General features: G+C 29.5%; 2 protein-coding genes and 2 long non-coding RNA genes across 5 annotated transcripts; 2 read left to right on the top strand and 2 right to left on the bottom strand.

Moving 5' to 3' along the window:
- Positions 1–28: 28 nt before the first annotated feature.
- LOC135121703 (uncharacterized) lies at positions 29–1205 on the bottom strand. Its single transcript, XR_010279092.1, has 4 exons — positions 1058–1205; positions 802–1003; positions 520–604; positions 29–101 (listed from the first exon to the last, which is right to left on the bottom strand). It is a non-coding gene; the product is annotated as an uncharacterized LOC135121703 (long non-coding RNA).
- Positions 1206–5501: 4296 nt separating this feature from the next.
- Positions 5502–6136, top strand: LOC135121704 (uncharacterized). The gene is made up of 4 exons (XR_010279093.1): positions 5502–5567; positions 5633–5730; positions 5818–5938; positions 6030–6136. It is a non-coding gene; the product is annotated as an uncharacterized LOC135121704 (long non-coding RNA).
- A 3957-nt stretch (positions 6137–10093) lies between these two features.
- LOC135121707 (golgin subfamily A member 4-like) lies at positions 10094–16221 on the bottom strand. Its single transcript, XM_064045990.1, has 14 exons — positions 16039–16221; positions 15870–15987; positions 15675–15814; positions 15408–15619; positions 14183–14270; positions 13512–13560; positions 12343–12461; positions 12037–12152; positions 11684–11726; positions 11485–11607; positions 11105–11212; positions 10661–10843; positions 10280–10414; positions 10094–10174 (listed from the first exon to the last, which is right to left on the bottom strand). The coding sequence occupies exons 1-14, from the start codon at positions 16198–16200 to the stop codon at positions 10094–10096; spliced, it is 1677 nt and encodes a 558-aa protein (XP_063902060.1). The 5' UTR covers positions 16201–16221.
- Positions 16222–21685: 5464 nt separating this feature from the next.
- On the top strand, positions 21686–25226 carry LOC135121710 (uncharacterized). 2 transcript variants are annotated; one of them, XM_064045993.1, is made up of 14 exons: positions 21686–21842; positions 21894–21951; positions 22008–22045; positions 22106–22334; positions 22384–22448; positions 22523–22669; positions 23085–23161; positions 23211–23339; positions 23395–23545; positions 23739–23855; positions 24332–24454; positions 24572–24629; positions 24874–24968; positions 25158–25226. In XM_064045993.1, the coding sequence occupies exons 3-14, from the start codon at positions 22043–22045 to the stop codon at positions 25185–25187; spliced, it is 1224 nt and encodes a 407-aa protein (XP_063902063.1). In that variant the 5' UTR covers positions 21686–21842; positions 21894–21951; positions 22008–22042; the 3' UTR covers positions 25188–25226. The 2 variants fall into 2 exon arrangements, with proteins under 2 accessions (XP_063902063.1, XP_063902062.1); XM_064045992.1 differs by having other exon boundaries at positions 21894–22045.
- The last annotated feature ends 177 nt before the right edge of the window (positions 25227–25403 follow it).

Here is a 25403-nt window from a genome sequence, read left to right as displayed (position 1 = left end):
AAATGTAAATAAATATATAATGCACTTTACTAAGCAAAACAGGTGGCATTTTTCCTAGAGAAAAGGTGGGCAACAAGAGCTTTGGCAGTTCTTTCGTAAACCTTATTTGTAAAATTAATTATATTACGTGTTATAAATCAACAATTAAAAATAAAATACTTGCTATACTTTAGATAAGTTTGATTTAAGTGTCAAACTCGAATGGATAAAATCAAAGTTAAATAATATCTTAATTATAAAAAGTTGATATTAAAGTAATTAAATAATAAAAATAGTAAACATAGATAATATGTAAATAATGAAAATGACATTAATTAATATATAAATAAGAAAACGAGCTCTCTATTGGAAATAAAGTATACACCAACGGCCCAGTAAATACTTTTAAAAATTAAGAAAAGCAACTAACCACTTACATACTTGTTAAGAAAATATGTTGTCTTTCAAATAAAAACGGTCAGTAAGAAAAAACAGTTTAGTAAACTAAGGTCTCTACGATCGCTAACAGTTAAGTAAAACCTCTTCATTGGAGCAGGACTCATCGAAAACTTCGTCAAACCAAAATTGATGTTGCTGAAGTATCTTTTGCAAATCCACCGTCATTCTTAAGATGATTACAGTTAACTATGACTTTTTTTAGATTAACTTGATACATACGCTGTTATTACAAGGTATAGACAATAAAAACAAAATTTTTTTTATTTACAGTGTATAAGTAGTTGTGGTTCTTTAAAACTCTTTGTTTATAAAACAAAGTATATTAATACTTTAAGAAATATATTAAAGTTTTGTATTATAAACCTTTCCTCATTCACAAGTAGACTGTCGTTGCCGTTAACAACTGTAGTGTTGTTTGTATCGCCGCTTAACATCTCCTAATGCACCCAACTTAAAACTAAATAAAAATATACTTTAAGGCTCCCTTCCACACCTTTTTGTTTAAAGGCCGCTTCCTTACACAAACGCGAATCCTTTTCTCTTTAGTATACATTTTTTGAGAAGCCTGTGATGAGTCAGGTCTTGGTGAATGTTCTTATTAGAGATAAATATTCTATACCTTTCGCTGGGTGAGTCCACAATAGTATTTAGAGTCTCGGGAATGCGTTACATCCTGGTTTTCTTTCTGTACTTCCTGTTTCGTTATAGCCTTTTTTGGGGAGGCTGAACTTGTAGTTGAATATTTGTTTAGACTTCTTAACGAAGTATCCGTAATCAAAGAATGCTTATTTAAGGTTGACGAAGAGTGAACTTCAGAACGAGAAAGTTCCTGTACATTACTCTTATCTGTAGTTTGTACAGGCGGAGCTTTGCTTTCATCAAACGGAGTTTCATGTACAAAATTATTAGGAAAAGAAGAGTCCAAAAAAGGGCTGTAGGGAACTATAATTGACGTTAAAAGAAATAAATTACACTAAAAATAATAGACACTTTTATGAGAATTTTGTCCCTCTAATAAATTTGTTCTAGAGCCATCCTTCCCTAAATTCGTAATAGGAAAATTTCCACTTTTAAGATGCTTAACGAGCTGAAATAATTTTCTCCTATCTGATAACTCTACTACTCCAAGACCAGCATAATCCTATATATTAGTAATTTTTCACAATATGTAATTTTATATAGAATAACTAGGTTGTTTACTCTGAGCATTAACAAGGAAAGTGATTCAACTGTTAAATTAGATTTTTCAAAATTGATAACGTGTTTATCTAAGCCCCAGTTAGAAAGTAAGGTAGATAATTCATTCATTAGTCTGTAAACTTTGTTTATGTGAATATAGCAATACCTCTATCTTTAATTTAAAAAACAAAAACATACGCTTTTAATCGAAGCTCGCACCATGAAAGGGTTAAAAACCTCCACCTAATTTTAAAGTTTACGAGCCGGGCCAATACAAAAAACAACTGAGCAACCTGCTGGCTTTTGTCCTAGGTTGTGTGTTTACAATAGTGACCGTAAGTAGAAAAACAACTAATATATATATCAAAAGGTTAAACGAAATAAGAAACGTATTGTGGAGTAAAAACTTTATCATCTAGCGCATCCGATTATCCTATCAGCAGGTGGTGAGTTTGTGAAATAGAAGAGAGGTGCATCGTTTCTATGGAAACATTCTTTAAAGTAAAATTTGGTAATAACGGTCAAAGTCAAAGTCGTATTCTAAGCACTATACTATTTGCTGCTGTGTGTTAAAAGCTAGTATGTCCCTACACAACTAATTGCGTCTACATTATATGTGCGTGCGTCCTATTATGGCCTACATGAGAATTAGAGCACAGTCTTTTCATTTTATGTTGATAAATTATTTTAAAAATAATGTTGTTATAAGTGATTCTCCTTGAATATATTAAAATTAAGCCCACGCTTAAAAGATTATTTCACAAGCCATTAAAAATAAAATAAATTCTTGAGCGCGGAGCTCTGGCGCTATAGTTCTTTCGTCTTCAGCTTCCGGCAGTCTGTAGGTCAAAATGCTAAGAATGCGGGCTAGCTTTTAAATAGTCATAATTTCCCTGGGGAAGCGTTCATGGAGGACATTCGTGCGTAAACACATCGTCGCTTTAGATCTTTTAAAGTTCGATTCGTAATATGCCATTATGTCACTGCTAAAAAAGGTTCATTCTAGATAGAAGGATTAGCCCCCTTGTCATTTTGTATGTGACCTTTGAAACTCAATAATTTTGCTAAACTTACTATGCTTTCTTATCTAACTTCTGATAATTATTTTGCTCGTGTACTTAATAAAATACATCACATATTACATATTTTTAGGCGGCCGAAATGAGTTAGTCTTCTAATTACCGAAAATAGGAGCTCCTCGTCAATTTTTTAGTTGAAAACACCACCTTAAGGATAGAGTCCTTGTGTTTACCCGGAAGTCCCGCTTTAAAGAGGTATGCTTATCTGATAGACTAGCTAGCTGAGGTTATATGCTAAATCGCTTGTGGCTCGTTTATATAGTAACTTAGTAAAGTGCTCCGACAGAAATGTCGACTCCATTCAAAAGACCTTTATAAATGACAAATATAAAAGGAATCAAATGACTCTTAAATATACAGTTCTATATTTTCTTAATGTCCGTGAAATTCCGCCCGTCTAAGCTAAGTTTTGGGTGTAACGCTTAAAATATTATAAGTTATTTTTGTTAAGGCGTGTTTATAATAAAGAAGAAACTATTTTAGCGTGTTGTAGGCCACGATCATTTATTTATTTAGAATGTCAGTAATATAAATAGAAAAAACAAGCCCTCAGAAGGATAAATAACTTTTCTTGCTCTTTATTTCCTAACAAAATGTGTTGTGGTGTAAAAGGACAGCTTAATTACTGTATATATCTACATATACCTTTATTCAATAAATATAAAAAAAAATATTCCCCCTACCTAAATTATGTATATTTACGCTTTATACAGCCATTATCCATGATAGTGCTCTTCTAGAAATAACAGTTTCCTTCGAAATTTTATGGCATCTACTGTGTAAAAATTACTATATATGTTTACAGTTCGTAATGTTTAACCAGCTTGTCCACTAACTTTTTCCTACGTTCTTAATTAGTTTTCATGAAAGCTACTTGGAATTAAAGATACAATTTTTTTTTGAAAAGTAAATTTCTTAATTCTATATAGTGCACATTTAATAAAAATTTAGTTCAGTGTGTAGAGGAATCAAAAACTACCTAACTATTAATAAAATAAACGGACCTCACGCTATCAAGGGCCGGATAAGCAAAGTAGCCCTCGTGTAAAGGAGATGTAAACAAGGGCGTACATCATGAGGGTAAAAGTGTTTGTAGGAACATGGTGATTTATTGAGACATGAATCTATTTCTAAATTAGCCCTATGAAGGAAGAAAACCATTAAAACCAAATAACAAATTTTTAGAGCGCAGTGTTTCTTCTCAACTTTTTATTATAACATTTTAAATAGAGATAACCTCTTAGGCGATATGTTTAGAAAAATTACCAATAGTGGGCTGAAACTAAAATTTTTCTATCCATCCCTAGCTACCTACTATTATTACTACCATGCAAATAAGTATTCATATTTTTAGTTGTCAAAGTTTATACCTAGCCCCCCTCTGCGTCAGTTACCTCACAATGCAATATATAAAACCACAAGCTTTACCTACGCAATATGTGATTGTGGCAAGCTACCTCAGCATTCTACTGAAAAGCACTACTTGCGCAGTCTCCAATCCCTATCGATGAGAAGGTTTCGGGTCCACTTTGCAATTCTCTGTAACCCCGAATATCTTTAATGTCCTTGTTTCTTTCTATGCGGATGGCAACCTTCGCGGGCGCGGGACCCAAATGAACCGCTACTTAACTGTATTTTATTTGCTAATAAACCGCTCTCTTTAGCCAAACTTTATTCAAAGTCGAACAGCACTCGGCCCGGTTTCAACTCCCTCATGAGTGCGATGCTTAAAAAATTTCCATGGTCGTGATGAATTTGTCGATGCTACTCCAATTGTAACAAGTATACATATTTCATTCGAAACACGTTAAACTTTAATTATGGCAAGTAAATATAACTTAATTTCAATTAACAAAATTCTTTGAAACAAATTTTTTTTTATTTACTTAAAAAAATGAAGGTATTACTTTAAAAGGAAGCTTTTTTTTGTAGAAACAACTGGTGCTAAAAAGAAGGAATCAGCTGCGAACATGTCATAACCTTTATGTATATGTAATGAATAACGACTCTAATAAGTTGAATAGAGCATACTTTCTGAAGAATTCGTAAAATTTATAGAGGGCGTCTCAAAAAGGTTAAGATTAGCATTTTTAACTTTTTGAATATGAAATATATCATCCACAGCTTTGTCACTCCTCGGATAGAAGCGGATGCTTTCAGCCTTACGGGTAACATTGAAGTGCTCTTCCAAATTTAAGGAAAGGGGAGCTGGAATTGTTCTATCATTTTGACTCTCTTCAAAAATGCTATTTAATAAAAAGAATTAAAAGTTTATTTACGTTTTCAAGATAAGTAAATTATACTCATTGCTATCGATGCTATCTATGTTTAACATATCCTTCTTTGTATTCCAAACATCCTTATCTAAAAGTAATAGAAGAGTGACTTATAAAATTAAAGCTCTTGCCACTTAAAATCAGAATTTCCTTTGAAGTCGACAAAATAAAGGCTATTAGGAGTGCATGGTAGTTCTAATTTTGCAAGTTGCTGATTTTTTTTAAAAATGTTATTTGAAGTGACAATTCCTTCGTCGCCATTTCTATACTGCTCCATTTTCCGGAGTCTATTTTTCTTAATACGATTATACCACCAGTTTTTTACATCACTTTCAGCTCTTTTTTTTAAAATAATCGGAGTTATAAGTAACTTGGCAAGATAAAAAGTTAAAGACCTATTAGGGAGAGCTCGGGATATACGGGACCTGGCTTCTTCAAATCAGCAGAGAACAGTATTGGTATAGTTTCTGGTACCATTTATTTCCATAAATTTTTTGAGCCTTAATTATAAGTGCTTGTTCGTTAGGAGAAAAGGGGCCTTTTTTCAAGCTGGGAGACAAGCAATTTACCCACCTCATGCGTATTTTTTTATTGAGTATGTTAATATGTTTTGTGTATTTAAATGTGTAAACGTCAACCTTTCACGGCATTGCTTATTAGTTCTGCCAGGGAAAAAAAAAGCCATTTCTTTCCATGACATGGAAGGGTTGTCAAGTTTTAATTCTTGAAGTCTTATATCGTCCTTTTTCGTATATACGGTATTTACTTACTTCTAATAGCTTATTTAATGTTAATAAACCAACATCTTTCGACCATGGCCCTTTTATGGGGCTGGTTTCTCGCAGAATTAACGCCCATCTTTTTTTGCACTCGTTGATGGTCTTATCAACGGTTTTAGATACTAGTTCCCAATTAAATCCGTGCACGTAAATGGTTTTTTTTAAGTTGACATCCTAATTACTGTAGGTAAGACCTCATCGTATAAAATTTAAATAGAAACTCGATTTTTCTTAATTTTTTGTCATAATTAAAAATTATAATATCTACTTGCACATAGGTCCATCCTGGCGCGGATTTTTCTGCTGTTGTTATTTTATTATAAAACGACATATTATGGGACTTTCAAGGGCGGAATTGTGCAAGAACTTTGAAGAGCGTCCAGGTTACCACGACTCGTGCATTAAAAAGGTGTACATTTAAAGTAAAAAGACTAGATAACTTATAATGAGATAAACTTAAATAATAAAAGGAAGGGTAGCAAATACATATTTTTTAATATTGTAGTATTCTATCTATTAAAATATATTTTAATTAAAAACCGCCAAAAGTTGTTTTTTTTAGTTCAAAGAATTTTGTGATATAAACGTTTGATTAACTGTTGCTGTGTAAACTAAGTTGTTGGTCGATTAAATTTTTTTTTAACCAGTTATTTTTCACTACATTAATTTTAGTTAACTTGCTCCCCAACAAATTCGCTAGTCATAAAAGTTAGTTCTAAAAAATAATGCTCTAATATTTATGTTTAAATTAAAAGATGTTAATACTTTTGATAATGTAACACAATAAAGAAGAGAAAAGCTAGAAACCAAAAAAAAATAGAGAACTTTTTTCCTATGGAGATTTTTTTTCCTTCAACCAAGATTTATTACTTCCAGAATTTTTATAGTGGAAGTACATTTCCCGTGGTTGAGGTAAATATTTTAGTTATTATTTTTTAAAAAAAATGTTATTTATTAGTCTCATCCCTTTAAAAACAAAACGATTAGTACTAACTGATATATATGTAGAGTATATCCTAAAAGACACGTTTACATAAGTTATAATACCTTTTCTAATATATTTATTTAAAAATTTCGCTAACGAAGGTAGAATAAATTATATGTAAGGAGTTTGTAAAATTATAGCTGTTTAACTTACAAATTTTAGTGCAAAGGTCGAAAATTTATAAGGAAATCAGGTTAAAATTAAATATATATACCCCTTTATTTATTCAAAATAGTAGGTACCAACAGATTTCGCCCATACATATTAGCGTTTAATTATTAAAATATTTAAGTTTTTATTTATAACAAAACCTCATATTAGAAAGTAAAGTAAAGAGTTGTTTATAAAACTTTTTTAAATATCAAAAAAGTTCTTAACAATCTTTAAAAAACTTGAGTAGTAATATTCATTAAACAAGTTAGGAGAAATAGTAGTTTAAAAAAGTATTAAAGATCATAGGAATGCTCAATTTTAATATTTATTAACGAACTACAGACTTTTAAGATTTTTATAAATTCATTGTAGAAAGTACTCCAACGAGGATCATAAGTTATTTTTGTCTTTTAGCTACCAACAGGATCTTCCAGTAATTTTTTAAATACTTTCAACTTAATTAAAGCCAGTATTATTGATTGTGTAGAATGCAGTAGAACAATGTTTCAAGATTGATTTTGCTGGAGGCCCATACGAAAGCCGCTATTTCCTCACTATTCCTTGTATTAACATTTTTATCAGTTCAAACCTATATATCTTTACAAAAGTAAATTTATAAAAAAATTATTATAACTAATGTTATATAAATTGCGTGTGAAGATAAAAAATTAACTTAAGTTTTTTAATTTTTTTTTGAGTCTAGATTAAAAGCTAATACTAATTTATGCATTATATAACACTATTGTGCTATAATTTTCGTTAATTCCCTTTATTTTGAAATTACGATCTCTTTTAACGAACGTATACTGCGAGGAAGGCCGACAGCGAGTTGTAGTTAGGCTTAAAGCTATGCTTTCTAACTTCGTTAACTTCGCTTAAGTATATAATATAAGAAGTTCTATTTATTATATATATATATATATATATTCGTTTAGCTGCTTGTGCGCGATTTATAAAATAACAACTAAATTGTTTCTTCCCTTTTACCAATAGATCTTTTTATTTTAAAATTTTTATAAAAATATAACCGATCGCCGAGTTCTGTAGCAAGTATTAAAAAGTTTGAGGTGGGAGCAGATCAGCAGTAATCCTTACTATTATTACCTAGTAGCAGTGTTACTATTGTTTCACAAAGTTTTTTTTGCCTTTACTGTTTTTACTGTTTTCTAAAGTAAATTTTAAGTAGCACCCTAACTTATAATTAGTAAACCTTTCTTATGTTAAGGCTTTTTGTACCTTCATTAAAAAAATTATTTTATGCTTACGAGTCAAGCGCCTTCCTCCAGTATTAAAAAATTTACTTCGTATTAGCAAAAAATATTATTATTTTAATTGTTGTATAAAATAAAGCTTTTTTTTCAGCAAAATTATAATTAGTGTAAAATCTCAAAAACTATAATGTAGTTAAAGTCGAGTATACAAAGACTGAAAAGAAAGAATTTCGTCGTAATGTCCTTAAAACACTAAAAAAGAAAAATATTATAATTGAAGATTATATAATTAGTCACTACCAAATAATATTGGCTTTTTTTTCTAAAGTGAACTTTGAATTCTCTCGCTACATTCTTACTTGGCCCGTAAATTTAACTTAACTCTTGCCTTTGTTCAAATAAGCAGAAGTTACGATTATTCGCTAAAATTATAATTAAATTTCTTATTAATACAGTCAAAAAACCTATAATATCAAATTCTGTCATTCTGTTTATTTATAAAAATATAATATTTTGTAAGGTTAATACTGAAGTAAGAGAGCTACCAACTATTGATGGGGTTTTAAGTTAACGAAACTTTTTGAACGTGCATGAAAATCTATTTTCAACCTCTTCTGGGTTAACTGAGACTTAACTAAGCTAAAATTCCTCTTGACGAAATGAAATACCTTGACGAAAATAAAAATTCGAGTTTGAAAGAGGAAACTTTTGTAGATCCTGTCCGTAAAACAGAGTCGGCCGTGCATTTAATTAATTTGTTTGAGTTCTTAATATAAGTTAGTAAAAGGGTTACTGTGTATTTATTATATACTTGCTGTGTATTAATATCCTTCAGCTTACTAAACCATTTGGTAGTAAGTTTAAGTTTTGTTTTTCTAGCACTTTTAATAAGAATAAACAAGAATGTTATTAACTCAAAACCTTTTAACTTTGCCTTGAGTTACCTTTGTTACGTAGAGACGAACCTCTGGAGGTGGGACAAGGCGTGGAGAAGGTAGAAGAGCTAAATAGTAGAAGCGAGGGTAGGGCGAATCCATATTTACAAATTATTCATATTTGACAAAAAGACCCAACTTTTATGTTTAAAGAATATTCCAACAAAAGTTTTATAATTAGGTTTACTGTGTATTTTTTTATCTTTAGAATATAAAGGTATGTATGCCCTACTCACCAATAACTATTAACTTAGCGAAGAAGACACGGAGCTAAATGGACACCTTGAAAAAAAGTGCCTAACTGAACTATATTTGGAATTATTTATTTATTAATTTTATTCATTTCATAGTATATTACTATGTATTATTTTAATATGTTTCAATTTAATGCTTACTAAGTGAACATGATGATAAATCTTTGTTTTTTCCTTTTCTTAAGTTTAATATTATATAAGCATACTGCCGCAATGATGTCATTAGATAAAGTATGACCTTCTTGCCGTAATCTGCTTCCTCTCAGTCTATTTCCTTACTTTTGAGATTTAACTGAAGTAACCTAAAAAATCCTTTTAGTTGTGATTTTATTATACCTTCTTAATACATTTTCGTTTCTTGGTTAATTTTTATACTGCCCGTAATTATTGTTCAAAAGTTTTATATAATGAAGCATTTTTCTTCTTTATACACATCAAGAAATAATTATTTCCCATTATTTCTAACTACCTCATAAAATTATATCTTTTTAACACAATCACTTTACTTTCTCTTAAAAATTTTATAACACCTGCTTAATTCTTTACTTTATAAAATTTGTTTGGTTTTTTTGTTTGATTTGGAGATTTAGCAGGTGGCCGCTACTGATTCAAACTGTCAATATACTTTTCCTTATCTATACTGAAATACTGTTTCCCCATTAATAAATAAAACGCGAATACATCATTCGCAAAACAATTTTTTATGATTTATGTATTAAAACAGAGAAAGAAGCTGTGCGCTGGCATGATAATCAGCTCTATAAATAGTACAAAAAGGCATTAAGTGAAGTATTTATTAGCATTTTAACTGCGAAAAAAAAATGATTTCATGCGTTTTAATGAAGATGAACACTCAAAATTTGCACGGGACACAACTTCGTTATCCTTTTTTCAGTTGGATGCAAATAAGTTAAAAATAATAAAAAAATATAAAAGAATTAGAAATGCGCAATGCCTGCACGTAACTAAACATATTATAAGTTGTTATACCTGTAAGAGTAATAACGATCCCTTTTCGCATATCCATGCGGTAGTGCTTTGCCAATTAAAAACAAGAGAATACTTCTGCTGATAATTATTTAGTCTGCTGTTGTCTTTTTCATTTATATAAACGGCAATTCTCCCCTTTAAGTAATTAAAGTTCTATTAACACATGGCTTGCATGCAGAGATATACAACCATATTAGCATTGAATATATATAACAGAAACTCAAACCGGCATATAAAAAAATTAGTGGTTATAACAATACGCTATATACAACAATTTTTTAGTACAAAGTTTATCTCCTTCAACATTATTAACAGTAAATATCTATTTTAGCGGCACGATGGCCTCATATAATATGTCTTACACATCCTTATTAATATTACATTTGCGCTCACTAAGACGTCCTGGAACATAAACTCATCGTTAACAGAAGATGGGCTTCGTGTTTGCAATTTCCAATGCTTCAAACGAACACTTTTCTTGGAAACATTTCTTAGTATTATACGTTTTCCAAACAAATCAATTTCTTCTAAAGTAACTGTAGGAGAGCGCTGGACAATATTCGCCTACAAATTTTTAATAGTAAACAATTATGTATATAGTTAAAAATATATTTTTTTAAAAGCCCTATCGTAAAGATGATAAATTAATAATATAACTAAGTGTACTAACTACCAATACATCGGCTTAATTTACTTTAATTAAAATTATATTTCTACTCAAAAAAAAATTTTTTTTAATCATATCTAAGCCAAACTTTCTTCCGTATATATCTATCAACTAATACTATTAAATACGTCTTTAACTTCAAAGCAAAGCAAAGAAACCTTAAGAGGTGGCAATTGGCTGACCTCGCATAAATTCTGCTGCATATTACCAATTGGAAGAACTTCTAAAACTTTTCTCTTATAATTTGGTTCGTCTGTCCGCGCGTCCTTGTTTGTAAAATACATTAATAAAGTGTTGTATATATACTTAAGAAATTTTACTGGGAGGTTTTTATTATATGGTTTCATTAAAGATTTTCAATATTTAAAATATATTTTTCAGTCCTCAACATCTCTTATATCTTACCCCAACAAACTACTACTTCGTAAGAATATAGCTAGCATTACTTATACATTTAGTATATTAAAATTTTACGACTGCTCTTCTAAATGCATTAATAATTACACCTAGTCATCTACTCATGTATTTTTATAATTACCGTTAATGTGATACCCATTCTCCTTTCCTCTTGTTCAATCATTTTCATGGTGTAGTCGAGCTCTTCCGTTAGAATTTCATTATTGTGCTCAACATCAGCAAGCAATCGCTTATACGCCTCATTCTTTAAACATTTTCGTAATATAAAAAGATATAAATGCATATAAAAATTAGATATAGAAAAATATACATTACTGCACCTCTTTAACAAGAGCGTCGTAATCTTTCTGGAGTTCAGTATACCTTTTCATTTATAATACTTTAAAGTATAACAAAAGCGTGTACTTAAAGTTAACGCCGAAAAGACAGTAATGCGTTAATAATAAAAAATTGAAAAAGAAGTTACTTTAATTTTGTAAAAAGTATAATTAGCATGTTAGTATATAAAAATAAGATATTATCATATGAAAAGATAAAAACCAAGTCAATAATATAGCTTATGAGAGCACTTTTACTTAAAAAAGTAAAAAAAAGGTTCTTGAATAAAAGTTCTAACTGAGTATTTTTAAATATGCCATATAATGACGCTGAACAGTTATAGAATAAAAGAAACCATTTTTTCTCTTCAATCAGCGCTTTCTTCACAACCTCGAACTCTTTTTCTTTCTTCTCATTTTCAATAAGTTGCGACTGAATTTCCTTCCGCAAACATTCGTTGGTTTCGCTGACCTTAAAAATTATAAAAAAAAACAGTCATAAAATGAAAATGAGATATAAGAAACTAAAAAATTAATAAAAATATATGCTACGATAATAAATTAAGTAAAGTACTAAAGAACGAAATAATTAGCTTAATATGAATAAAAGTAAAAAGAAAATTAAAAAATTATAAGAAAAATATAATAAATATTAAGTTAACCAAATTCAACTTTTCAGTGCTTTCTTTAAAAAGGGACTCGTTAGTACTTAACTTTTTTCTAAGCAGGTCGAGTTCTTCCTCGTGTTTTTTTGCAAGATTCTCTCGAATATCTTTTAGATCTAATTCATATTCAAAAAAATAATAAAAAAATTACAAATATTAAAAAATTATTGCTTTGCTTATAGCGACATATTTTCATGCATTGCTTTTATCTACAACTAAATTCAATGTCTTCCATACAAAATATAAGTATTTCAAAATAGACATTTGTCACAGTTGCTACGATATAATTTTTGTCGATTGAACGCTTTTAAATTAAACACCCAATAACATTATAAAATTTTACATTTAAAGTAGCAACGGGTTTGAGTAATACATTACGTATACAGGCTATAATATTAACAAAATTGGTATAACCTTTTCTAAAAACCTCATTAAAAACTAATTTTATGTAAAAACAAACTTAGTAAGTTATTAAATAGCTGCATTATGAGTAAATCATTATCAAAATATTGAGTTAGCAAAAAGTAATCGCAACTATCAAGTTTAAATTTGTTAATAGTAGCTAAACAAATTATTAACGCTTTGCTTTCTTCTTTAAATATTCTTATGTTAATAAATCTTGGAAAAAAAATGCAAAGATCATTCATAATCCATAAGTCACATCCTTCATATATTACTAATAAAACCGTATAACAACTTAAATAAACAACACTAATTCAAAAAATATTTGCTTCTTATGTTCAATACATTAATACATGGATAAGTTTATTTTTATTATTGCAAAAATAAGGGCTTCATTTAAAACAAGCTATAGAAAGCAAAACAAAAATTACTTTTTTCAGTATAGTAACTATTAATACTATTTGAAAATTAATATAACTTACCTCTTATATAAGTTATAATTTACCCGCAAACACGCACTATCTCCACTGTAACAAATTCTTTTTTAAGTTCATACTATATGTTATTTACTGTGAATGTTTTACATATTATATAATAGCTAGAGTGTTGTAAGTACGCACTTAAATCATTTTAAGCAAAAAAACTTTTTAATTCGACTCCTTCTATAGTTGGCAAATTTAAATTAAACGGAGAATGCTGAACCAAAAAGTTGCTCTAAACTAAAAATGCAAGAGATTTTCATGTAACTAAAAAAGCAAAATAACCTTTTGTGCTAATTTCTTTAGCTTCAAGAAGCGCTTTCTCTAAACGAGCCTGTCAAATTTAAAATATTTAAAGATAAAGCAGGCGCTACTATAAAAATTTGAGTCAAGAGGTATACAATTGATTAACATGTAATACAAGTAATTTAAAATCAGTAATAAACAAATGTCTTTCAATAACCACACAAGCAATAATAAAAAACTTCATAAGTTTTAAGTACACTACAACACAAATTATATGTACTACAATATGAAGTTAAAAAATCTTAATAATTACACGTAAAGAAATAATAATCTAAACCAAATTTAAGCAAGTTTTATTGGTGCTAATAAAATATGTCAATAAAAAGACTTTAAACTTCCCACAGAAGATGGAATTCATATATGCAAAAGGCTTAAAAGCAGTTATGCTAACGAAAATTCATATATAAATTATTATCAAAATAGTTTATTACTTAAAGGTGTTATTATAATTTTAAACTTACACAAATATAAAAAATACATGAGTATAAACAAAAAAGTTGTAATGTAAAACCTCAATAAACAAAAATATCATTATAGTATTGAAATTAAAACCAAAAGAAAGTGATATAAATAAAGAAATAAAAGAATTTTTTATAAACCAAAAGGATAAACGAGTAAACTATATTAATAGAAAATAGAAAGATATTAACATTATATTCAATAGCCATTTCCCTTTTAACTTTCTCAACTTCGGCACATTGAAGAGAGCACATATTATTTCTTAATTCATCAAGTTCTCTTATAAATAAATAAACAATTATAAAATTAGTTTAACAAAAAAGAATTAACCAACCGAATATATATATAAAAGTTAATATTAAATTTATAAGAATAAATTCATGTATATAACCATTACTAATATAAATCTCAATTTTCAAAAGAAATAATTTTATAAAAAAATTACTAAAACGAATTAAACAAGTTCATAAGAAACTTTATGATGTACATTTACAAACAGCATAAAAAGAAAAGTAAAAAAATGTATGGTTTATAATAGAAAAAGTAAATAATTAACCTATAAATGTTAAGGTTGAAAATTTAGTAAAACATCGAGCGTAATAATATTAATAATAGCCAAAGAAGTAATCAAAGTAATGAAGTTAATAAAATGTTGAGATAAACAACATCGTCCAAAAGGTTAATTAACTTAAAAAAAAGATAAAAATCACTTATTCATAAACTTTTAATATAAAATAATTTGATTAGTAAGAATTTGATAAATAAAATCAAATAAAATATATACGCGACGGAAAAGAAAAGAAGTCTAGTTTATTTTTTAAAAAAAATTAATTAAAATAATTCAAAAGCTGGAAGAAATTTATTAAATATATTAATAAAAGTACAAGCAACTATAGAATATAAAGAAAGTATAAATTTCAACAGACTTCATAAACATGACAACGAGGTAGGATGTATAATTAACTGACATACAAGATTAAAAAATGAAAAAAAAATTAAAAAATAATAAACTTCTTAGTATAAAAATACTAATACAACTACAAATAACAAAAATAATATAGGAATTATAAATACCATTTAATTTTTAATTAGTAAAATCAAAAATTGAAGGCATATGATTTCTAAGTTCACGAATTGGGTCAACATTAAAAAAAATTGGAAAATATAAATTTTATTTTATTATTAAACTTAACCTTATATACTTGAAAGAATGACGTATTAAGAGAAATTATGTTAAACAAGGTATAAACATATTCAATAAAACAATTCAACTTTTATAATAGTGAATTAAATAGTATCACTTACAACTTATAGAAATGTAAAACTAACAATAAAGATTTACACAAAATAGTGTTTAAATAATATAAGCTTACAAAAAAAGACAAACAATGCTATAAATCAACTATAAGAAGTAACCTCTCCTTTTCCGAGTTAGCTTTTTCTAATCTACTTCGAAGCTCCATATTCTCTTTATTTTTCAATTTCTGATCTTCTTTCAAACAGACAACTTCTTTGCTGAACTCTTCAGTGACTTTCTGCAATCTTATGACTTCGTTTTTTAAAACACACCGTTCTTTGGTGCACGTTTGAAGTTCATTCTCAATATTTTTATACTTAGTCAAGCTTTCCTAAAAGATAAGGGTATTAATAAAGTGTAATCTAATTAAAAAGTAGAAGTAATACTTCCAAACTTTCTTTGAGTTTTGCCTCTTTTTGATTTTTAACTTCAATTTCTCGATGCAAACTTAGTACAGAAGACTCCATAGCTTTTTTATTATTCGTCAATTCCTCTTCTGCAACGAGTAATTTTTTTTTATATTTTTCTAAAAAAAATAAAAAAAGTTATATATTACAACTTAAAAAAGCAATTTGTTTAACCAAGCTCTTCGCAAATAGTTTTTCGTTTCGTTACAGAAAGGTATAACTTCTTTTGAAGCTCTTCAATTTCAGATTGTTTTTCCTTCGTAAAAGTTTCAATTTGCTCCCGATGAGAATTCTATGTTGCATTTTGTTCCAAAAGCGCTTAATAAAGTTTGAAAAGAAATACCTTAACGTGTTCCAACTCGTGAAGATGACAAGCTTTAACTGCATCGATATATCTCTTTAATCTACTACCTATACTCGCAAGTTCAATTGATTGATCACAACGATTAACGCTCCCTATATCCTGAATATCGTCTCTAGATAGCTTAGAAGTAGCAACCAGCATTTTTGGTAAAAAGAGGGGAACTCAAAAGAAAACGGTTTTTAATAAATCTGTTGTAAAACGGGGTATAGAAGACCTCGCAACTTTATATTATTGAGCTCGGTTTTTTACTTGAACAGTTCTTAAATTTACAGAACTGAGGTTTAACACGTGGGTTTGTTCTCGTCGGAATACGTCATATTTTTAGTTCTACAAGCATTAAAGTGCTCTAGTCATATGCAATAATATTAAAGTTCTGAGACACATAACGTTGTTGATCTCCTTCAAAAAGATCATAGCAGGATTTTACCCCTTTCGGTCTGCAGTGGTAATTAACTACTAAAAACCTCCACCAAAAGAGACAGGGTTAGCATATGCTATCATCTATTTCCATTTTAAATTCCGTGCTAATGCTCAAGAACTTTTTATTAGTTATCAGCGTGTCTTTCAATTTTTAAAAATAATTATGTGAGCTAAATGCTATATGAATGTAAAATTGCAAATCAAAAAAAAATACCTAGTTAGTAATATAAGTACGCGTTAAGGTTATTAATAGTTTGCGAGGAGATGCCTTTAGTTAATTTGCGTGGTTTTTTAACCACGCGCAGAGGGAAATTAAATAAACAACTGAAATAGTGGGGCTACAGCTGTGCATTATAAATCATTCAATGCTTAAATTGCTTAGTAAATCTGTGGGGGTTCTGGTTTTGTGTTATATATATTTTTACCTACTATAAAGGTTAAAGAAAAAAAATTTCGTAAATTTTTACGCCAAAACTAGAAATTATTGCTTATAATAATAAATAAAATGGATATATTAAATTTTATTTGAAGTTTAAAAGCTATTTTGAAAACCTGGTTACAGCTTTTATAATGTCTGAGTGTTCGCGAGTTTTCATTTGGTTTACCAAACCCGGTGTAGTGGAAGACCTGGAGCAGTAACTAAATTCGCTTGTTTATTGAGGTCAAGCACTTAGTCTAAATCTAGCTAATGACTATAAACTTTATTCTCTGCAGATACACTGGAGGCACTCTAGTTAAATTGGTGCATGTGCGGTTTGCAGTTATACCGCGTGGATGTTAAAGGCCTGTGACCTTTGCATTAAGAGTTTAAATTAGTAGAAAAGCAGCCCTATCCTTTTTATCTGTTTTCCGTTTCTTCTTTTTGGGTTCGTTACAGTATTAACCAGTCTTTAATCCATATTTACACCCTTTGCAGGAGAGTAAATTTAGTATTATTAATATAAAAAATGATTTTTTCCCACCAAATTATAAAATTTTTGTTAAATTATTTCTCCAAGTTATTTATTTTGTTATATACTTTTCCCCACTTTCTATTAAGTCGTTTTAAGAAACCATATAATTGGTTATTATTAACTAAAATTATGAGCATCCTTTATTATTATGAAATTCAAGAGTCTCTGTATTTTAGTGCTTGTGTGTGTGTATATGTTTTTTTATTATTATTTTTTGGGTTAAATTACCCGTTTTTAACTGTTGCTATAAGTTAAAATGTCGACTCCCTGAGGAGCTGGACCATATAAAATTTTTAGATTATTAACATCTAAGTAATATATACTTTTGGAATTAATTAAAAATATAACTGTAATATTGAGAATGATTTCGTTGCAATAACAGTAAAAGGAAAAAGTTTAACAAATCATCTGTACTAAATAATGTATGTTGAATTTTTCAGCTTGCAGACCTGTTACCCTGCACTCTTTAAGATCCATTATTGTGAAGTTAAATAAAGGTAGTATAGATCGCATGAGAAAACAATTAAATATTGAAAGATATCGAAGATATAAAGTAAACAATTACAAGGTTTACAGGTACACGGACTATAGCCTAGGGGAAGTGCACGTGGGTTTAAAGTAAGACAGTTAATACTATGAAAAGAACCTAAAACTTTGCAAATACTCGGTATTCTCTGGTTAGTATTATTGATTACATATACAATTAAATTATAAATTATATTTAGCCCGCTTGCTTCCGTCTTTCTTTAACTTTAATTAATATAATAAAAGCGGTCGCCGCGCGCCTTTCCAGGTCATAAGGAAGTTCCTGTATCTAATGCCAGTTCGGGGTTTCTGACAATTTCGTAAACAGTAGTGGTTGTCGAAATTAACTGCAACTCCAGAGAGTCGCCCACAGTTGAGTGCGATTAACCCGTTATAAGGGTACATAAGTTCGACACCAAGTGCGGTTTTAAATAAGTCTGAGCTACGCAATTTCAATGTGTTCATGAAGAGTATCGTAGCATATAAAATGATGACGTCGGTTAACAGCCCCAGCAATTTGTTATGCCGAGTTGTAATGCCGCCACAGCCAACGGGCCTCAAATGCACATGCAGGGAATGAAATGATGAATTAAACATACATACTAATACATAGTAACTAACTTGAATTACTTTATAATAGAACTATGGAACACTAAGAAGGTCTATAACAAAGGCAGCTTTAAGTCCTACAATTAGAAAAGAATTACGAATGACTTAATAATGGAGTAATAGTGTTATATTCCTCCCTCATTAAGTTAACCTGTTCCAACAAAAGCTTTTAGCTGCGGAGGATTGTTAGAATTGGTAGTATTAACAGCGGTTGTCACTAAGATTTTACCCCAGGGTTCAAGAGTTCTATCTGACCAATTCTAAGAAGAGTAGGTCTTAGTAGGCAATGTCCAGTGACCGAGTAAACTCAAAAATGAGAATAGAAACTGCAAAAGTTGTTAATTTAGGACAACAGAAACAGTGGAACTAGTATAGGTATGCTCCGAAACTTAAACAGGCCTGTTCAAACAGAGAAGATGTCACCTACCGAAGGGCTTTAGGTGCCATGGTGGTTTTGTTGAAACGTGCGTCTATTAATTTAGCATGTCTATGGATATAAATGGAGATAGCACGCCCCGTAGTAGAGTATTTATTTTTTCTTGCTGCATCCTGCGTGGAGCGTGTTGTAGTATAAACGGAGAGCCTAATTACTTAGTATTAAATATATTGACCAAATCATATTTATACATTTATTTCTACTTTGGGTATACATGTATTTTCCGCTATTACAGCCATTACCTGTGATAATGCCATTCTAGGAATAACAGTTTTACCAATTTATTAGCAGATATTTCTACCGCAGTCATCGCACGTAAAACTAGCCTCAGTATATACAAAACTTCAACTCAAAGCTTAATCTCAGGTAGATCCCATTACCATGATTTAGGGTTTTTATATTACAGGGACAAGGTGAGCAGCAATAACTTAAAACTGAAAATAAGTAGAGGGTGACAAGACCCAAAACAAGTGGGCCTAGAATTAGATGGTATTTTAACCTAGGTTGGCACCCACAGTAATTCACTATGCCTCGTCGCCACTCTGGGTATTTCGTTGTGGAATACTAGCCATGAAGGTGCGCATGTAAAAAGCCGATATTATTCGGTCACTCTACGAAGTAGCCTAGGAACGTTGCAAGGAATCCTCACTACTAAAAATGTACAAACTAGTTTAAGAGCTTCTATTATAGCTAACAGGTCGAGCTCCATTCAAAGCTCCTACTACGCCGCTGATATGAATCTTTTAAAGGATCGCCGAATGGTACCTCGAGGTGGTTAGAAAAAAATGGTTTCTTAACCCCAAAAGAATGACTAAAAAAAAAGAGCCTTATGCTGCTGTCATAAAAGATTGTTGGCGAGCATAATGTTCCAACAGTGGCTAAGAGGAATGCTAGTACCTAGAAGAAAGCCTAGAGTAGGTACTCTACAGAAGACAAATTTGAATGCTAAACGTGATTAAAAAGTTGAGGGCAGCGGAGACTAGTAAATATTAGATAACAACTGTTTTAAGGGTTCCTCGATATACCAATCTTTAATGCTTAACATGCTAATACTTGCTTCGATGCACCTTTAGACTAAATTACCATAAGTGCTAATAATTTAGTGTATGACTATTGTACAAGGGCACAATATATATATATATAAGAATTATGGTATTTTTCTCCTACTGGTCTTTCTTTGTCTTAAAACTGGTCGTCTGCAGGGTTTAATAATCGAATAAAACTCAAATTAAAACCGATACCAACACATATTAAAATAAAACTCTAAAGGATTGCTAACAAACACTTAAAGAGTTTTATTAAAATAATTCCACTATTGTATTAATCTCATAAGGGCTCAAACATGTAAAATAACATTGTTGTATTAGACATATAAGTTGCAAATACTTTAAAGGACACTAACCAATCGTCAGTTAGCTCAACAGCACAATACACACTTATACGCTAAAGCCTAGCACATTACTAAGATTACTAAGTTAAAGTTAGTCAAAAGGCTCCAAGGGATGAAGCCAATAATGCCATTACTATTACGTCAATCTCAAACTATGAGTCATGAGAAGTGCCCCCATAGTTTTGGAACGCACCTAGTTAATACTAATCAATGCTTTTTAGAACTCGGTACCTTAATAAATTATTTTCTCCCTCCTTAAATTGGGCGTCCACTTTATGTGTAGTGGGAAACCTAACAAAGCTAAAGTTAGCTGGTTAGCCCAATGTTGAATTAATTTCCAAAGCTATTAAATTTTTATGGTGTAAGATTTGTTAGATACATAACAAAGCAATACAAGCCATTAAATGAGTGCGTACAACCTTATCTAGTTGATCTGAGAGTGAAAGGTTTTACTCTGGTAGAATTAAAATAAGTAACACTCGAAAAATGTTAATTTAGTTATCCTACTGGTCATGAAGCTTTAGATCTACCATTTTTAAAGCTCCAAAGTTTTAAAGTGAAGTTGTTTACACTGAAATAATAAACGGTTTTAGCATCTAAAAAGCTTTAGATCAGATAAAGCAAGAGTTATTAGTGCAGAGGGGAATTAGTAGATTTAAAATTAGAACAAAAATTAAGAAATTTTTTTTTTGTAATTTACTAAGATATCTTGTGACCTTTACTTGAACTTTTTAAGGCAAGAAATTATTTATAAGTTTGGGTTTTTTCACTGTTTAGTCCAACCTAAATTAGTTTCATACACTTATCAGTTTCTTAATGAAACACTTCTATATAAGTTAACTTTTATTTACTAGACGCTTATAAGCAGGACAGAAATTTGCGTGGCACGCATAAAAAATAGTAGTTTAAAACGGTTTTTAAATACATTAAAAACCTCACATTTTAAGGCTTATATTAGTCAAACATTAATACAACGAAATTTATTAAAGAAATAAAGATTTTCGGGTGGAGACAATAGTAAAAGCAACAATTACCCACTTTGTTTATTTAATGTTTTCATCTTTAAGTTTACCAAAGCAACTCTCTGAAGTCTTGAATATACTATTTAACTTATGGATCTTTTTGAGTGTGGTACCGAATTTGTTTAGATAAGCTTTACTATATATTTTTGTAAAAAAGTAGTTAAGCTCTAAGGTGTAGAGTGAGAAATTAATACTTGCTACTATTAGTACTCTCGTTAGTTACTTTACTTATTAAACATGAATATATGTATTAAATATAAATGAGGATAATCTCAAGGTCAAGTTAGCAAAACCTTTTTACGGGAACTATTTTGCAAACCAGTCAACTTTATCTCTTTGGAGAGAAATCTCACTAATGTTAGCTTTATTGGCATTATACTGGAAGAGAAAGTCAAACGGAAGATTCGAGTTTTTGTCCGTTTATTTAGGTTCTATTAAACTTTATTAAGTTTAAAAGAACTAGTTAATCTACTTGGCAGGTGCTTGGTTGATTTTTATTGGAACTTTTCGGACATTTTTCTTCGTGGCTTTCACTAAGTTCAGTGAACTTTTTAACTTTTACAGAAACCCATCAACAGGCGTCTTCTTTTTAGGGCTGGTTACAATTTGTCCTCTTCTTTCCACTTCTATGGTAAGCTTGTCTATTTAGATTAATATTAATGACTATAATTTTTATTACTTAAAAATGCAGTTTTTGATTTTAAGAAGAGCCCATATAATGATGACTAAGAAAGCAAAAACCCAAAAGAATTTTCAGCACTTTCTTATTACTACAAGTTTTTTTTTTTGTTGCGCCTTCTTTCTTTTGGTAAAGAGGACACTATTGTTTTCATTTACCTCGCAATTCTCTGTCTGGACATGTTTTAACTGCCTCGGCTATTTATCTCTCACTGGAGTCCTCTTCGAATTAAAACATAAAAGTAAAAATGAATAAAAAAATCATATATCCTGACGATGACTATTTATTAGAATTAACTTTCACAACTATACTTTTTTTACTCGCCAGCATTCATATTTACTTCAAAAAATTTCAGGTTTCTTGCTAACTTGATATAGATTTCAATCTTTTTTTATAATATACGACCTTTTAAGTTTTTATATTTGTGAGGGCTTTCAAGACGATTACCGAGTGTTGGCTGACATTCAAGGGGAGGACACTTCCTTGAAAGTCGTTCAATTTCTGCACGACAATTTCACTGTTCGTCTATTAAAAGTCGACCACTCTCACATTGGTGGAGAGTATGTTAATTTACAGGTTTCCTCAACTAATTTAGTTTTCGTTAATGGGTTAAATAAAGAAAAAGTTTTATAAGAATTTATCATTTACATATTATAATGTTATTTTATAATAAAAAAACTTCTTATTTGAATTTTATTATTGATTATTTTTATTTTTTAATATAAATTTGTTGTTATTCTTATTTTAGTAAGAAAAAATTTTATTTTTATAAAAAAATAAAGTTAGTAATAGCTTTAAGCGCCCTTAAACTTTATTAATAGTACCACTAGGCAGAAGTTACCAAGTTTTTATGTTTTTGTCTAACTTAGTGTTAACTATAAGATTTACTTTAGTCTAGCTGAGGTGTTCACCATAAATAACTTGTTTTACTTAATTTTTGTGAACTTTATAAATTTTTATACATGATTTTTTTTCTAATTTTTTTTATAAGTTGTCAGCCTTTTCAATCTTCCATCTTCAAGAATCTCTCTATTTAGCTCATCGATCTCCGCAGCGTTTTCTTTCTATGTAAAAATTTTTTAATTTAAAATTTAACATCGCGCTTAAATATTATTAGCGGATTGGGTGTCGGTGTTGTGGCGGGATTTATGCAAAGACAAGGCCTTCAGGTAGACGTCGTCGAGTTGGATCCTCGCATCGTTGATCTTGCAACCACTTACTTTTCTTTTTTCAAAAAAGATGCCGCGTGCGAATTTAATATTACTTTTAATCTAGTTGAAAATATTAATACCAACAAAAAGTTCTGTTAGAATATATATTGAAGATGTGGCGAAGTGGATTAGAAGGCCGGAAGCAGAAACGAATCGTTATGACTTAATTCTTCATGATGTCTATTCTGGTGGCTTCGTGCCTCCGAATTTATTCACTAGAGAATTTTTATCGGCTATCAGGGTTTTTTTAGTTTTGTTTTTAAAAATATGAATTTATAAAAGTTTAAAAAAAATTTTTTATTAGGAAAAAGTTAAGTTAATCTTTATAATTAAAAAAATTAAATTATAGTAAAGATACTAAAAACCATAATAAATATTTATTTACATATCTATCTTTTTATATGTTATTTCGTGAAAGAAACTTTATACTCAAGAGTCTTCTAAGCGACGGAGGAATTTTTTGCGTGAACTACTTCGGATTTGTGAAAGGAGAAAAAGCCGTTGATATGCGCTTGCTTACCGCCACACTCCTCTCTCTATATAAATTTGTGGTAAAAATAATCCGTCTTTGCTGTTATAAGGATTTTTTTAAAAGGGGTAAACGTATTTATTAATCCCTGTAACTCATGATTTTAAAATTTATATATTTTTAATAATAACAAAACCACCTTTATAATAAAGCTCATACGCATTTGCGGAGGAGGGATAATTTAACTTTAGATCCGTTTATTTTATGTTTTTTTAAACAAGTCAACTTTGAAAAAAGACTTACTTCTAAAGAATTCAATTGTTTATTTAAAGAAAAATTTGTTATATTTTTTACAACTCGTTAATAGCATTGTAACAAAAACAAACTAATCAATAACAGACGATATATTGTTCAAAAAAAACTATACTAAACCGTTAACTTCTCATTTAAAGAAAAGCACACTACTATAGTAAAGATTAGCCTAAACAATAATCAATAATTAACGTTTTTATAAGAATTAAAATTCCTCACGAATATGGAATTCTGTCTATTTATCAGAGATGTTTTGGCGATGAGCATTTACAGGCGACTTCTCCTTCAAATTATATCTGCTTGGCTTCGAATAAATTCATAAAGTTTCGAAAGCCCGATCACAAGTTTTTCAAACATTCACTCTATCAGGTTTCTTTAACTTTCTTTAGTTTATAAAAATATTTATTTCGTTTAAAGCCTTCTTGTAAGTAAGAATTTCACTGAGATTCTAACATTTCGCCGCTTAAATATTTTATTGTGTCAAAGGGTCTCGCAACTTCCATTGAGCAGTACGAATTTCAAATCGCTACTAATTTTAGCGAAGGTCCTCACACAGGCTTTTTATTTTTGAAATTTTTTAATTTTATCTCTGATAAAAAGATCGTTTACTTAATCTAAACATCTAGAAAAAATATAATTTTTAACTCATTTATAAGAAACTTTATTATTATTTAGCCAAAGAAATAAAGGTGAAAATTTTAACTTTAACAAAGTTGCACTTTTAAGTTTATTTCATTTTCTTTTAATTTTTTTATAAATTAAAAACTCTATTTATTGATTTCAAGTAGATCAAATTATCACTGAAGAAAATTGTCAGCGGTTTTGGATAAGCCAAAAAAACAGCGCACTAAAATACTTCTTGTTAATGAACAAATTATTTTCCGTAAGTGAATTGTCTTAAAAAACTTGAATCCTTTTTTGGGAAAGTAAAAAGATTAAAAGTATGTAGAAGACTTACAGGCAATTTAAATTATAAATAGTTTATTATAAAAGAAAAAGGTTTTTAAGTTGAGATGCTCTACTCCGTATCTTTTTATGTATCATATTATTCTTGTTAACTTTTATTAAATAGATCCAAACTTATTGGGGCCCTCTAGCCTGAGCTTGTAATATATTGAATTTCCGTATAATAAAATCTCTTTAGTATGCATTACTTTTTTCTAAAAAAGCTCCAACTGATAAGTGACGTATTAAATTACGTATTAAATATAGATTCCATTCTTTGGTCTTTAGCTGACCGACCTTCTACTTAAAATTTTAACTGGTCCTTGGACAAAACTTTTTACTGTGTTGTTAAAAGAAAAATGTCTGTCATAGC

This window comes from Zophobas morio, unplaced genomic scaffold, assembly GCF_036711695.1.
Source record: "Zophobas morio isolate AGI-343-1 ecotype UQ-CSIRO unplaced genomic scaffold, CSIRO_AGI_Zmor_V1 ptg000673l, whole genome shotgun sequence".
NCBI lineage: Eukaryota > Metazoa > Arthropoda > Insecta > Coleoptera > Tenebrionidae > Zophobas > Zophobas morio.
The sequence above is the reverse complement of the archived record's forward strand: the minus strand, read 5'-3'. Positions and strand labels throughout refer to the sequence as shown.